This window comes from Tachyglossus aculeatus, chromosome 6 (assembly GCF_015852505.1).
Source record: "Tachyglossus aculeatus isolate mTacAcu1 chromosome 6, mTacAcu1.pri, whole genome shotgun sequence".
NCBI classification, from domain to species: Eukaryota; Metazoa; Chordata; class Mammalia; order Monotremata; family Tachyglossidae; genus Tachyglossus; species Tachyglossus aculeatus.
The window spans coordinates 29,681,498-29,694,524 of NC_052071.1; the positions used below are offsets into that span (position 1 = coordinate 29,681,498).

Sequence of the window (13,027 nt, forward strand, 5' to 3'; positions counted from 1 at the left end):
ACTTGTGTTCTGTTTACTTTGGAAAAATGACCAATTTTCCTGGCCAAAGGAATGTGGTATCACCATGGCCTAATTAAAATGTGGAATTAAGCAAGCATTACTAGACTTCAAAGTGAAGGCTCCTGGATTTGCTTACAGTACATGCAGAATTCTAAACTACAGCTCTGACTTGGGACTCAATGTACTTAACACTTTTTTTGTTGACCAAGCCTCATACATTCTGAAGGGCACATACACTTAAATACATGGAGTTATGTGATACACAGTAAATTAGGGTGCAGAGGAGATTTGCTTAGGTTTACCACATTTTGGTCCCTATAATCTTCAACTTTTTGTACCTGCCCTTTAACCTATGTTTAGTTCATTTTCCACAATCATCCTTTACAGCTTTTGCTCAGGAATCATGGCCACTAACTATTGTACTCTCCCAAGCACTGTCTTCCCTTTGGTTATTCTGCTTATTCCTTGCCAGGAAATGTTTAATAATAGAGGGTAAGGGAGAAACTCTAGCATTTCTAGTGAAATGATTTAAAAAAGGAAGAGTTAAAAGCTACAACCAACTTTTGAATTAATGGAATTTGATTTATTCTGTACTCTGGTCTCCAGAGCCATAGACAATCAAGAATTTACTGTAAAGATAGTGGTCCTTAAATTTGCTGCAGAGATTTTATAAGTTTAGTGAAATAAATTATTTTGGTTACAACCACTAATCAATCAATGTAGCCTTCCCAGCACTTAGACAGTGCTTGGCACATAGTAAGCGCTTAACAGATACCACCATTATTATTATTATTTAACTGGAGACTCAGGTTAAGAAGTAATATAAGCACCCTATTAGAGATGTGAAACTTCATAAAAAGTAGTCATTGTAATACATTTATTATGTCAACATTTAACAGTTACACCAAATAAAAATACATTTGTTTTTTCAATTACTGTTACACTTTTTCCCTACCTGAGAAATTCAATATATACAAATTCAGAATACCTTTAAAGGTTTTTCTTTCCATTTTTAAAAACAATGTTTGGAATAGCCTATAAAGGTGAATTCACAAAACATTTACATAATTAAAGACATTAACTGAACTTTTAAACAGCCTGTACTAGAATCTGGGCCTTCGCTTAATGCACAGGAAAAAGTGAATGAAATATTGTGTACAAATAAATACATGATTTCTTCAACCAACAGTCCATAAAGGATTAAAGAAATCAAGTGAGAATGTCCAAGATAAAGTACGTTCAGCATTATTTCACATCTTAGTAGGGTCAAACTTAAAAGTACAGACATGAACTATTCCCCCCATTTAAGATGCACAGATAAATTAAGCTCTATGTAAGCCAAACTAAAAAGCAAGATTTGTTGCTTTAGGAGAGGAAAAAATTCAGAGGCATGCAGAAGACAAACAAAAATAGCTTGTTTAGTCCTTTCCAAGCAAAACTGAAAAATGCTACAAACAAATTTAGCACCAGTTCTGCCTTACAAAATTTCATTGGAAAACGTATTTGCTACATAAAATAAAGCATTTCAGGATCATTGGGTAGCAATTTTTTTTTCCAAATCTGTAAACATTGCATAGAAAAAAAAACTCAATGGAAATGAAAGGTTTTTGCCATATATACTGGTTCTAGCCTAACTACTTTTCATCCAACTGTACAACACATTAAGAAAACCTGGGAGAGGAGCCCAAAGAGGGCAGGTTCCCAGTGTGCATGGACAGATGACACCTGTTCAGTTCGCAGAAAGTTACTTGACAAATGGCAGGTTGTCTTCAGTTAAAAAGAGCTAATGGGCAAAACAGCACTCTGTCTGAACCTTAACAGTTTGTCTTTATGTGTGATCTTCAAAGAGAAAATGTAGAAAAGGCACTCGACACATGGAACATTTTGTTTTCCAACAAAGATGAGGCAATACCTGGCTTAGAATCTTAAAGGCAGTTTTCTGCTGAGTCATTTGGTGAAAAACCTAATCTAGCAGGAAAGAAAAAGCAAATTGTTTCTTGATTACCACTTTATTAGAGTAGAGGTTACAAGCATGTATGGTACATTAAGTAAAACATACTGCTACATACATTCATTTTGTTATTTTGACATGTAATAAAGCATTAAAAAAATCTGAAACTGTCATTTGTATGGTTCTAGTTCAGACCAGTTACAGTACTATACATTTCTGAATCAATCTTCCAACCTGTAGATCCAATTTAGGAGTCTAGCAAGAGCTTTAAACTGAGGTTGTAAAGAAGAAATAGTTATATGGCACCAGAAAACTCATTCAACAGGCTCCATTAAAAAAACAACAACAATCAAATGTGGTCAGATGCAAAATGCATTATGTTGCAAAAAACCTTTAAAATTTCCATTAGCATTAAAGTAATCATGTTCTATGAGTAGGTTCTAATCTGATGAAGCTTCCTTTAAATTATCCAGGTAGAGGCCAGCTATAACTTGTTAAAAATACTGTCTATCCTCCTTGGAATCAAAAATCAGGGAATGCATGAATAAAGCAGTCACTTTTTCAGGAAGTGTCACCACACAAAATTCAGGTCGAGAGTTTGGATATTGGCTTCCTATTTGCTAATTTCAGGAAGCCTATAAAAAGGTAAAAACACTTGTGTTCTGCATTTAGAAATTCAGAAGACCTCATTAAATGAAAACCTACCCATTTTTATTTTTCCCACTCCCAAGACAGACACAGGCCTTTCTCAGTTTTCCAAACACATCAAAGCATTATAATTGTGGGCACTCTTGCTACTTTTCTGCTGAACTATGATTTGGGGAGGTGATTTTACCTATTGATTTCCCAGCACTAGCTGAGCTACTGAAAACAAACAGCTATTCTCTCACTTGGCCCAGTTTATGGTGGCTGCCAAATAACTTTAATCCACCCAACTAACCTAGAGCCTCTGCATTCATTTTCTGGATCAGTCATACACATTTTTTTTCCCCCCTACACTTCCGTCTGATAATTTCATTGCAACTCCTATCATTACTGTCTGCTTTAAAGTTCAACTGACATTAACTTTTGGGGTTTTTTTGCAGGGTAATGACCTTTCTCGCATTTTACAACAACCACTCTGATACAGTTCAGGAATTGCTAAACCATAATTTCCTCTGAGACAATTAAGCATCTCTTTTTTTACTTCAGTAAGAAACTGAGAGGCCTCTATTTCCCTCACTTCTTTTTTTGCCTGGGAGAGGGAAACAAGGTTGTTAGGGAGATCAGAGAACACGGGAAAAGAGCCTCATCCATTTTTAACAGGGCTTTTAAAAAATGAATCGTGAAGTGATAATGTGGAGGACCTGCAGAGGAAGGTGCCCTCAAACCCCTCTATTAAAATGCACTCTCTGGAGCCAACTGCATTGCAGTACTGTACATTCTGGGAACAAGAAGGGCTGTAAGCATACTGTTCTATAGCTCTTTAGAACTGCACATTTAGTCTGTCCAAGACTTACCAAAGCACCTGTGGGCATCATGATGCCTGCTATGTTTGAGCAAAAAGGCAAACCATATGGAGTGTAACATTTGCTTTAAAGGTGATGCTTACACTCTAATTATGAAATACATAAAATAATAAAAATTACTTTTCAGTTTTTAGTTTCCTTGCACTTCGTTTGGCGTCATGAAAAGAGGACTCCTGAGCTAAGCAGTCATCAAAATATTTTGGATTGAAAGGATTGGGATCTCCTTTTTCGAAAGTTTCAGCACCAGAGAACCCCTGCTTGTTGAAGCTATTTAGACAATACCCAGAAGTTAGCAAATAATCCTTCCAATCCCCATATCTGTTGAGTTCCCCTATATCTTTTTTATTGTACTTTGCTCTCCACAGACCTCTTGTACTTTGGGGAAATCTCTGAACAGGACAGGTATCACTACTCTTGGAGCTTGGCTCCAGAAAGGCTTTACATTTCACTTTCTGGTTAAGTGTGTGGCCGCGTTTCTTTTTTTCTCTCAGAGATTTGAATGGATTGTTAGAGTCTGAATCGGAGTAACTTCCTTCATCAGGAAAATATTCTGTAGGTGGCTTTTTGGGCTTTTTCCTGGGATTGCCCTCATTTTCACTGGTGTACCTTTCTGGTCCTGGACATCTCTGTTTATTCTTAGACCTCTTCCCTGACTCACACAGCCTGTGTCTACAATGCTTTGTCAAACCACCAGGTTTCAACTTTGCACATGTGGTACAGTGGCTGAACCAACTGCCCTGATCACAAGCCACATTTTCAGCACAGTTACAGAATCCCTCCCTTTCCTTCATCAGGCAGTTTGCCCCTTCGGGGTAACGAACACACTCTGTGTAGCGTCTTTCCGTTCCTCTGTCTGGACCACTAAATGCTTCATTGAAGCACTCAGAATCACTACTGATCTCTTCTAGTAAGTCTTCTAATTCACAAGCTGAACCTGTTAGCTGGCAGGGTGGGGACAGGTTTCTTTTCCTAATGCATCTGAAGTCTTCATCATGGCCACTTTGAATACTTCTGAAAGGGTAGCTATTCACATTAACGTAGGATGTTTCGTTAACAGTTTCCCTAAGGGAATCTGTCCAATCTATTTTAACCCCCTTAGTAAATCCTTTCATACTGCCCTGCTTGACATTCTCTCTCAATTTTGGCTCAGATTCTTTAATGGTAATCTTCCACCTGAAATGATCTTCTGGAGTCCAGTCTCCCTTCTCCAGGTTTTGTACAATTCTCACTCTGGTGAAATGATGCCGAAATTGATTCTTCAAATTGACTTGAAATCCATTTCCTTTATCCAGGACGGCCCTTTGCCACCAAGATCTGCTCATGGTGTCCATTGGGTCTATGCATATCCGAGGATATCTTGGAGTCTGATAGTAATTCAACAAGTAGTGAATAAATTCTTCTGTTTCATAAATTTTTTCTTTTCTGCAGTAACCTTCCTCACGCAATTTAGGCGAGTGGGAAATGTCCAAAACGTGGCAGTCCTTTCTTTTAAGGGAGTGAATGATTTTGCAATCTTGATTAATTGTAATCTGCAAGGAATTCAAGTCTGAGACATAACTGTGGTTGTGTCGACTGGTTAATAATTGGCCAGAGCCCTCTTTAGTTGCATCATTGAAAAATGTTTTCACTATGTGATAAGAGGATGCAGGGAGGTCAGCCTGCTCTTTCTTGTACACTGATGTGTTGTCAGACTTCGTACACTGACATTTTCGGGTCTCCTCCAGCTCACGTTGATGAGGGTTTGACCGTTCTTTCTCCAGAGTTTTTAACTCTCTCTCTGAAGCACTGCCTTCTCTTGCTTCGATGGATGTGTTCTCCACTTTCTGTTTGTTAAACTGTCCAAATTCCTTCAAAATAAAAATATAACATAAAAAGCAGAACAGATGTCAAAACAGTTCAAATAAAAATGGGAAATAAGTGAGGTCTTATAGGATCACCCTAAACATTAGCAGGATTATGGCAAGGGAAAAAAAGAAGCCATATCTAATGTAGGCTGCTTTTAACTGTACTGTCTGTTCAACATTAAATTTATAAAGCTTCTCACCTTACAGAATTCAAGATCTTCTTGCAACAACCTTAAAGAAATTGCAACACAACACTGAAAATGGAATGGGGGTAAGCAGTAAGGTGATCCCCTACAGCTCCATTCCTTCCTCCTTCCCAACCCTAAAAAGCCTTGTTTTTTGGATAGTCTCCCTCCCAGCCTATTGCTTTTCTCTCTTACACTTCACCATCTACAGTGAAGATGAAGAAGCAGCCTCTCTTTGGACATCTTCCTTACACGGAAGGTGGGTAGTAGTTTTGATAGTTCCTGCACTCAGTGCTGTCTGACACTTACCAGAAAGAGTGATCTATATTACTAGGCTCTGCCTGGATATGATCTACGTACTTTGCAATAGTTACTAGATACTAAGGTATCAGGAATTAAGGATTTAAAATGTACCTAAAACAGAATTCTCTCATCTATCCTAAGTGATAGATGACTTTACCCTAGCATGGTAAAATATGAGAGCCAAATTTTCTACAAAGAATTTGAACATATATATTATATCATTATATTATTTATATGTAACAATTCTTTGAACACTATATAGTATTTCAAATTTTAACCACTATTCACAATTATTATATAGGTGCATATCCAATTAAAGCATCTGGAAAATATGATCTTGTTGAATACTTTCATAATCCCAAATATGGAGATGCATCTTTGAAAAAAGTCCTGGAGTTCAAGTAATTCCTCATCAAATAATTTTAGATTAGAGCAAAGTTATGAGACAGAAGCACAGTTCCGTGTCTCCCCCCTCAAGAAAACCAGATGCTAAGAAGGCTATTGGAAGACTCTTTCCCTGTTCCCGGATATCCTCTTAATTACCTTCCACCTCCACATCAAGCAGAAACACCTCACTATGGGATTCAAGACATTCAATCAGCTCTCCCCATTACTTATCCTTGCTCCCAACCCAGCCTGTACACTTTGCCCCTCTATTATCAACCTACTCCCTGTCCCTTGCTCTCAGCTCACTCATTCTCACCCCTTCTTCACACTCTCCCTCCTGCCTGGAACTCCCTCCCACTACGTAGTTGAAAGGGTAGCCCTCTCCCCATCTTTAAAAGCCTACTGAAATCCTATCTCCTTCAGGAAGCCTTCTTGACCCAAGATCTCATCCCCCAACCCTCCCTCCTGTCCCCTCCATGTACTCAGTCTCCCCCTCCCCCACTACCACTTAGATAAATATCCTTATACTCAGTTGCTTCCCTTAGCTGTAATTTATCATAAAGCCCGTCTCCCCTTTTAAACAAGCTCCATAAGGTCAGGGTTTGTGTCTACTGGCTGTATTGTACTGTAATTCCCAGGCACTTAGTAGAGTGCCCTCAAGGGAGTACGTGCTCAATAAATAGCCCTTACTGATTGGCCATGAGGAATTGCTGGAAGAACACATGTTCTAGACAAAGAACTCTGGATTATATGCCATTTAACTCCGGAGGGGAAAGACTGCTGGTTAGGATCAATTCCCCTGTCAAAACAAACGGGGAGCTCTGGTACAGGAGCTCTCTCTTTCACCTGTTTTCATTAAGTGTCTGCCCTATTGGAAGGTATCCCCAATGAATGCAGCATAGCTATCAATGGGGCCTATGCTCAGTAGGGCCCTGTACAGTACAAGGGTTAATGAGCATGAGTGCTTCAGACTACAGAAGTCATGCCGAACCTCCTAAGTAACAACCAGCGGTCGCCTTACTGTGACTCTCCTCAGCAGCACCCTCAGCAGTCGTAGGGCCTCCACGCGCCTCTGAGCCAGCAGGTACTTCCTTTCCTCCCACTCATCCCCGGTCCCCGGCCATAGCTCCTCAGCTTTTGCTCTCTGATGCTTTTTCAGGCGTTTCTCTTCTCTTTCTTTCTGCTTTTGTTCTTTCCTCTTGAGCTTGGCCTTTCTTTTCCTCTCTCGGGATTTTTTCTCATCATCTTTTCTTTTCCTAGGTAACGATTAAGATGGAACAATTTACAGGGCGTTTGTTTCACTTGGCACGTTACCTCAAGAGAGGGAGGGGCTTCTCAGTTGCCTCAAATCTGTGATTTGGGAGCCAGGAGTCTACACCTACTGTCTCGACCAAGCTTCTGGCCCCATCAGACTAGGGTGAGAAACAGATGCATTAGATGGGTGCTGAGAGAAGTTTTCAAATTTCATTCGGACACTTTCTGAATCGTGCTAAAGTCTTTTCAATCAAACGAAGTCAGCTTTTCCCTTGTTAATCACATGACAGACATATTTTAGATTAGGATCATCTGTCTGGAGGATGTCTGGATGGAGTCTTCCCTCCCCCAGTACAATTTCATGTTTCCCTAATAACTAATTCCCCTTGGCATAGCTTTAGGGAAAAAAAAGAAACTGTTTTCTGTGGAACAGGAGGCTATTTAAGCCGATGCAGCATATAATACCAATCTCTTAGGGTTTCTCAGGGACAAAATCAGATCTCTAGACTGTAAGCCCAGCGTAGGTAGGGACTGTCTCTCCTTATTCTTGTATTGTACTTTCCAAGCACATACTACAGTGCTCTGCACACAGTAAGCGCTCAATAAATACATTTGGATGAATTTTATTGGCAAAAAGTATAGTTTTTAGAGCTAAGAACAAAGAGAGTCCACTTAGGTGGTTTACTTAATAAAATGACTTAGGAATTCTATTTAATAGCTCACCTTTCTCCATTGTGGCATATGTGCAAAGACCTTTAAAAAGAGAACCAAAAACAACAATTTGGCACTGGCCAATCTGTAGGTAGTCCACAGGTCTCTTAGAATTTTTCTCCAGAACAAACTGATGGTCAGATGTTTGGTGTTATATATCCTAAGAGCAAGTGGGAAAGCAAGGTACAGACCCCAGAGAAGGCATAAAATTAGGAAATAATCCCAGTTCTACTGGAGCCAAACAACATGACCCAGAAATTAGACCTGCCAAGAACAGGAGGAAAAATTGGGCCTCGGCAAAAATATCACTAAAGAAAGGCCCCTATGCTGGAAGAAACGGTCCCTTCCAGAGGGTGTTCATTGGGTCAGTGCCTTGTTATGTAAACCAATCCAACCCTGGTTTTTAATACACTACCTTGTGGCAGAAAACTTCTTGCAGGCCTACAAGCTTGACTGAAAATGTAGTGGGCCATAAGGGCTTTTAGAGAACTTTTGTCCTCACTCTACAAGTACCTATCCTTGCAGACCACTTCTCTGAGAAGCGTAGAATGGTGCTCCTCTCAACTCTTCTGTTGAGAAGAGGCTATCTTCATCTGTTTTAATGTATATTGCGCAGCAGCTTCCATGAAAGACCACGTGCATGCAGACTTCAGCCATGCCTGCTTAGTGGTCTCAACCCCAATATGACCAGCTTTTGATCTGAAAGCTCACTTTTCTTTCATTTGAAATGAGATGATTCCTTAATTCAAGAGAAAATTCTCACCTTTCTGTCTCCTCCTCTTCTCTCTTCTTCTCTATTTTCCTCTCTTGCTCCAGTTCTTGCAATTTTAACCTTTCCAGATTTCTCTTCTTTATAGCTCCCTCACTGAAGTGTTTGGTCGTGTCAAACATAACCTGTTACAATACAATCAGATATTTGCTAATTTGCTTGGAGAGCCCTGGAATCTCCCCAGTTAGACAGCAATTCCCCCAGGGATATGGTGAATGCTCTAAACTCTTTGTAGAACCCTACACCTTCATTTTTTTGAAGCTTTTCTGTCCAAACCTACTGCTATTTGAAATGTAAGCTCCACAGTTCTGCCTGGCAGGTCCACTTGAGAAAATTAGGAGTTGAATATCATCACATCTCACTCCTGTCACTTCACTTCTCACTCCTGTCACTTAACGCCATGCTGTCTGCGATCATGGCATATCGCATGCCATTTCAAATGTAAATACATGAAAGTGATAAGCCCTTCGTCTCTTATTACCAACATATACCAAAGTAGTTTTTTCTTTTAAATGTCCAGAGGTGATGTTAAGAATAGTGCTGCCAGGAAATTTGCTTAGTGAGTTACAAGATAGCACCTCGGCATAGTGGCTTGAGCATGGGCTTGCAAATCAGAGGGTCATAGGTCCTAATCCCTGCTCTGCCATTTGTCTGCTGTGGGGCCTTGGGCAAGTCACTTAACTTCTCTGTGCCTCAGCTGCCTCATCTGTAAAATGGGAAGTGCACTTAGTGAGTACTTAACACCATAATTTATTTTTATATGACTCTCGGGTTTATTTCTCTTCTAGCTTCTTAAAGATCTGGAAGCAGATTTTAAGTCAGACAGGTACTAATAATAGATTCTTTTTAAAACTGATTCAAGCTGGATGTCCAATATGCAGGCTACTGAAACCAGAATTTATAGAAAAAGGATTTTTCTTTTCTCTGTTCACACCTTCTGATAAGATGGTAAAAATATTCAGGTAACCATAATTTGAGGTGAATGGATCGATTAGTTTTTTTAGATATGAAGAAGAGGAATCAGTTTGTTAAAATGTTTTAGCTTCAAGTTGGGAAGGTTCTGAAAATACATGGAACTGATCCTACCACTGAAAAGCAGGCAAAGTAGTCTTCTAATGGTAGGGCATTAATTAGGATCCTAGAATCCCATTCAGTGGATTACATCTTCTAGTACAGTAGGTGGCACTTTAATGGCCTTTACGAGTTTGTTCTTTCCTGAAGTTGGAAACATTTTGGTATCCCATTTTACAAATATGAGGAGCCAAGATGCAACTGTTAATAATTTACTCAGTATCACTATCTTCAACCTCCAGGAAAACTCACTGGAAGGAGATGGAGAAGTTATCTTTAAGTGATGCTGCTTGTTTTCCCAAGGCAATAATATGTGGCCAATATTCCTAGCAGCCTAGCCCTCAACAGAGTAGCTTCACAATTCTGTACTGGAGTCTGCCCTTCTACAAACAGCTCCACCAACACCAAAACTGACGTCAGAAATGTAAGCCCACACTTTCAAGCGGTGTTTTAAGAAGTCACTTTGCTTCCCAATAGTGTTTTAAGCATCACTGTCCAAATCCACACCTATAGGTCAGATGTTATTACAAACTCAGACGCCTTAATACTCTTTGTCCAGTAAACAGAAATCATTTAGGGAACGTGTCTTCCAATTTTGCTGTATTGTACTCTCCCAAGCACTCCAAGCACATAGTAAGCACTCAATAAATACCACTGATTGATTCACTGATTCACTGGTGATGGGACAGAAGGAAGGAAAGGAATAAATTGCAGTCCCTGCCCAAGAAAATAACATCATGACATCCTAAGCCCCCTTCCCAATTTGCATAACTCCTTAAAAATTGGTGGCTCCTCTATCGGGTAATAGAATTAATGTTTAGGAAGGATTTTTTTTTCCCCCTCACAATTATCTTAACATAGATCTCCATTTACCTTCCATCAGAAAAGACAAGGTATAGCCGGATGAATTCCATAAGGGGTGGTTTTCACTGGGGTAGGAACCCACCTGACCAGATCAAAGTACGACTGAGGCATCATCATCATAGCCCACAGACAACAGAAACAGGAAGAACATGGACAGATAATGGCCCTAGGCTCACTAACCAACGCTTGGAGATAAACAGGTAAGCAGATGTCTTTTTGGCATCAGCAGTAGTTCTTTGTTCTCTGAACTGCATGAAGTGACTGTCTATTGTAGTAATAAGGGAGGGAGGATAACATGAAGGGGCTGGTACTAGTAGAAGATAGTCTTCAGATGAAACTCTGAAACTGCAGGGTTAGAGTTTCTAAAAAAGGATGAAAAGACACCTGGGCTATTAGGTTCTTCAGTGAGAACTATAGTGTGCACATTTTTATTTAACCTCCTGATAACTGTAGGGACAAAGTTCCAACTTGCAAAATTTTTCTTCTTACCTTAATGTTACAAGCAAGTGCTTTTCCATCATCCCCCTTAAGCATCAATTTCATTCCTCTAAGTGATTCCATTGCTTTTACGAAATCAGTATACTCTTGGTATTGGATAAAAGCTTCAAAAGTCTGCAGACCACCAAAACTGAAGTTCCCAAAGGATCCGCCAGTCATCTCTTCTCTGTAGGGATCAAGCATAGGAATGTCGATGTTCTTTATCTTCCCAAAGCTTTCAAACACCACCCGGAGGATATCTTCACATGGTTTTTCACCACTGGACCCCTTAGGGGCAAACCACTTGCAAGGCAGCCCCTCAAAGTAGATGGAATCTGGACTCTCAGCAAGGCTGTGCTCAGGAAGCTCATCAGTTTCTGCCTCGTTTTTACTCAGGAAAGATTCCCACTCTTGCTGAGATGGAAAGTCCACTTGTGCATCAGTAGCTACCACTTTCAAGTCATTCTTCAAGCCATTCAGCTTGATGAGCTTCCCATGTAGTTTTGCCTTCAGGGTCTGAACCAAACTTTTCGTTTCTGCCTCTCCCTCGAATCGGATGAAGTCCTTGGTGCTCTTTGAAACTCGAACAGTGGTGAACTGGTCTGGACAAATCAGGTTCTTCAACTGATCCAGAACTTCCCAGTTGGAAAATGATCGAGCAGGTTCTGTATCTTCAGGTAGCATCACGTTGATTGTCAGTTTAGCTATTGGTTTAAGATACAGGTGCTGAGCAGCACACAATTCCATCGCTTCTGAGTTATCATATACTATGGTAATTGTCATGGTGTCCTACTGTCCCTTAGGACAAAAGAAGAGAAAATCATGTTAAATTTAACATAATGTGAGAGAAATCTTGGCTTCGTATTTAGACTCCCATCTTGATATTTTCAGAATTCTCTCACTTATGCCCATATTTAGATGACAATAAGAAAAATGTACATTATTTCTAGATGTTAAATTACCATGCCAAAAATTATGGGGCAGGAAATTGAGAATCCAGGACTTCTTATTTCTTTCCATCCACTGCTCATTTGAACTCAAGAAGAAAGTCCTAAAAAAAACAAGTAGGGGAATTAAGCAAGGAAGGAAAAATTTTGGCTATATTTTATTATGCTTTAATGAACTCTGAAAAGCAGCTCATACAGGCATTTGTAGCCTTAAAATTTAAATGAGCAGTTCTTAACCAGCTTGACTACTGGGCCTGAAATCCACCGTAATTTTTGGAGTCTGTTGATTGGACAAATTTCAGTTGCACATTGGATTAAGTGGATAGTGTCACAGTCTCATATAATAACTGACCAAGTGAATTGTCTGTGTCCTTTGAAAATAGCAATATGTCTTTATATAAATGTCTGTCTAATGTCTTGGAAACCTGCACACTGACAGATTGGCTAGTCTACCCAATGGGGAGATGGGTTAGTAATGAACAATAAAGGAGCTGCCATTTTCTATTTCTACCCATCTTCCTGTAAGAGTTTCTTTGAAAACAAATATAAAAAATCTCTTTGGGCCATTCCACAGCTGAGAGGCAACCATAAGTATGTTCTGGCACTTGGCTACGTTGAAACGTCTCAGAAATTCACTGCAAAGCAATGCTGAAAGCCATATTTAGTAGGAGTCACCATTCAACAGCATACCAGGCCATTTTTAAAAGCCTGGTGCCTCTTGATTTTTCTCTGTTCAGACAATGAAGTATTTACAAA

The 13,027-nt window shown here is 39.7% G+C and overlaps 1 protein-coding gene across 1 annotated transcript in view; it reads right to left on the bottom strand.

Annotated features, from left to right (window-relative positions):
- Positions 1 to 1,990: 1,990 nt before the first annotated feature.
- The window catches only part of LOC119929464 (A-kinase anchor protein 17B-like), a 30,632-nt gene continuing 19,595 nt past the window's right edge, over positions 1,991 to 13,027 (bottom strand). Inside the window, exons 2-6 of the mRNA XM_038747602.1 lie at positions 12,287 to 12,375; positions 11,337 to 12,122; positions 8,907 to 9,037; positions 7,200 to 7,434; positions 1,991 to 5,306 (exon numbers count right to left, since the gene is read on the bottom strand). Of these exons, the coding sequence (XP_038603530.1) occupies positions 3,576 to 5,306; positions 7,200 to 7,434; positions 8,907 to 9,037; positions 11,337 to 12,107 (2,868 nt within the window). The 5' untranslated portion in view covers positions 12,108 to 12,122; positions 12,287 to 12,375 and the 3' untranslated portion in view covers positions 1,991 to 3,575. The remainder of the gene's footprint in view (positions 5,307 to 7,199; positions 7,435 to 8,906; positions 9,038 to 11,336; positions 12,123 to 12,286; positions 12,376 to 13,027) is intronic.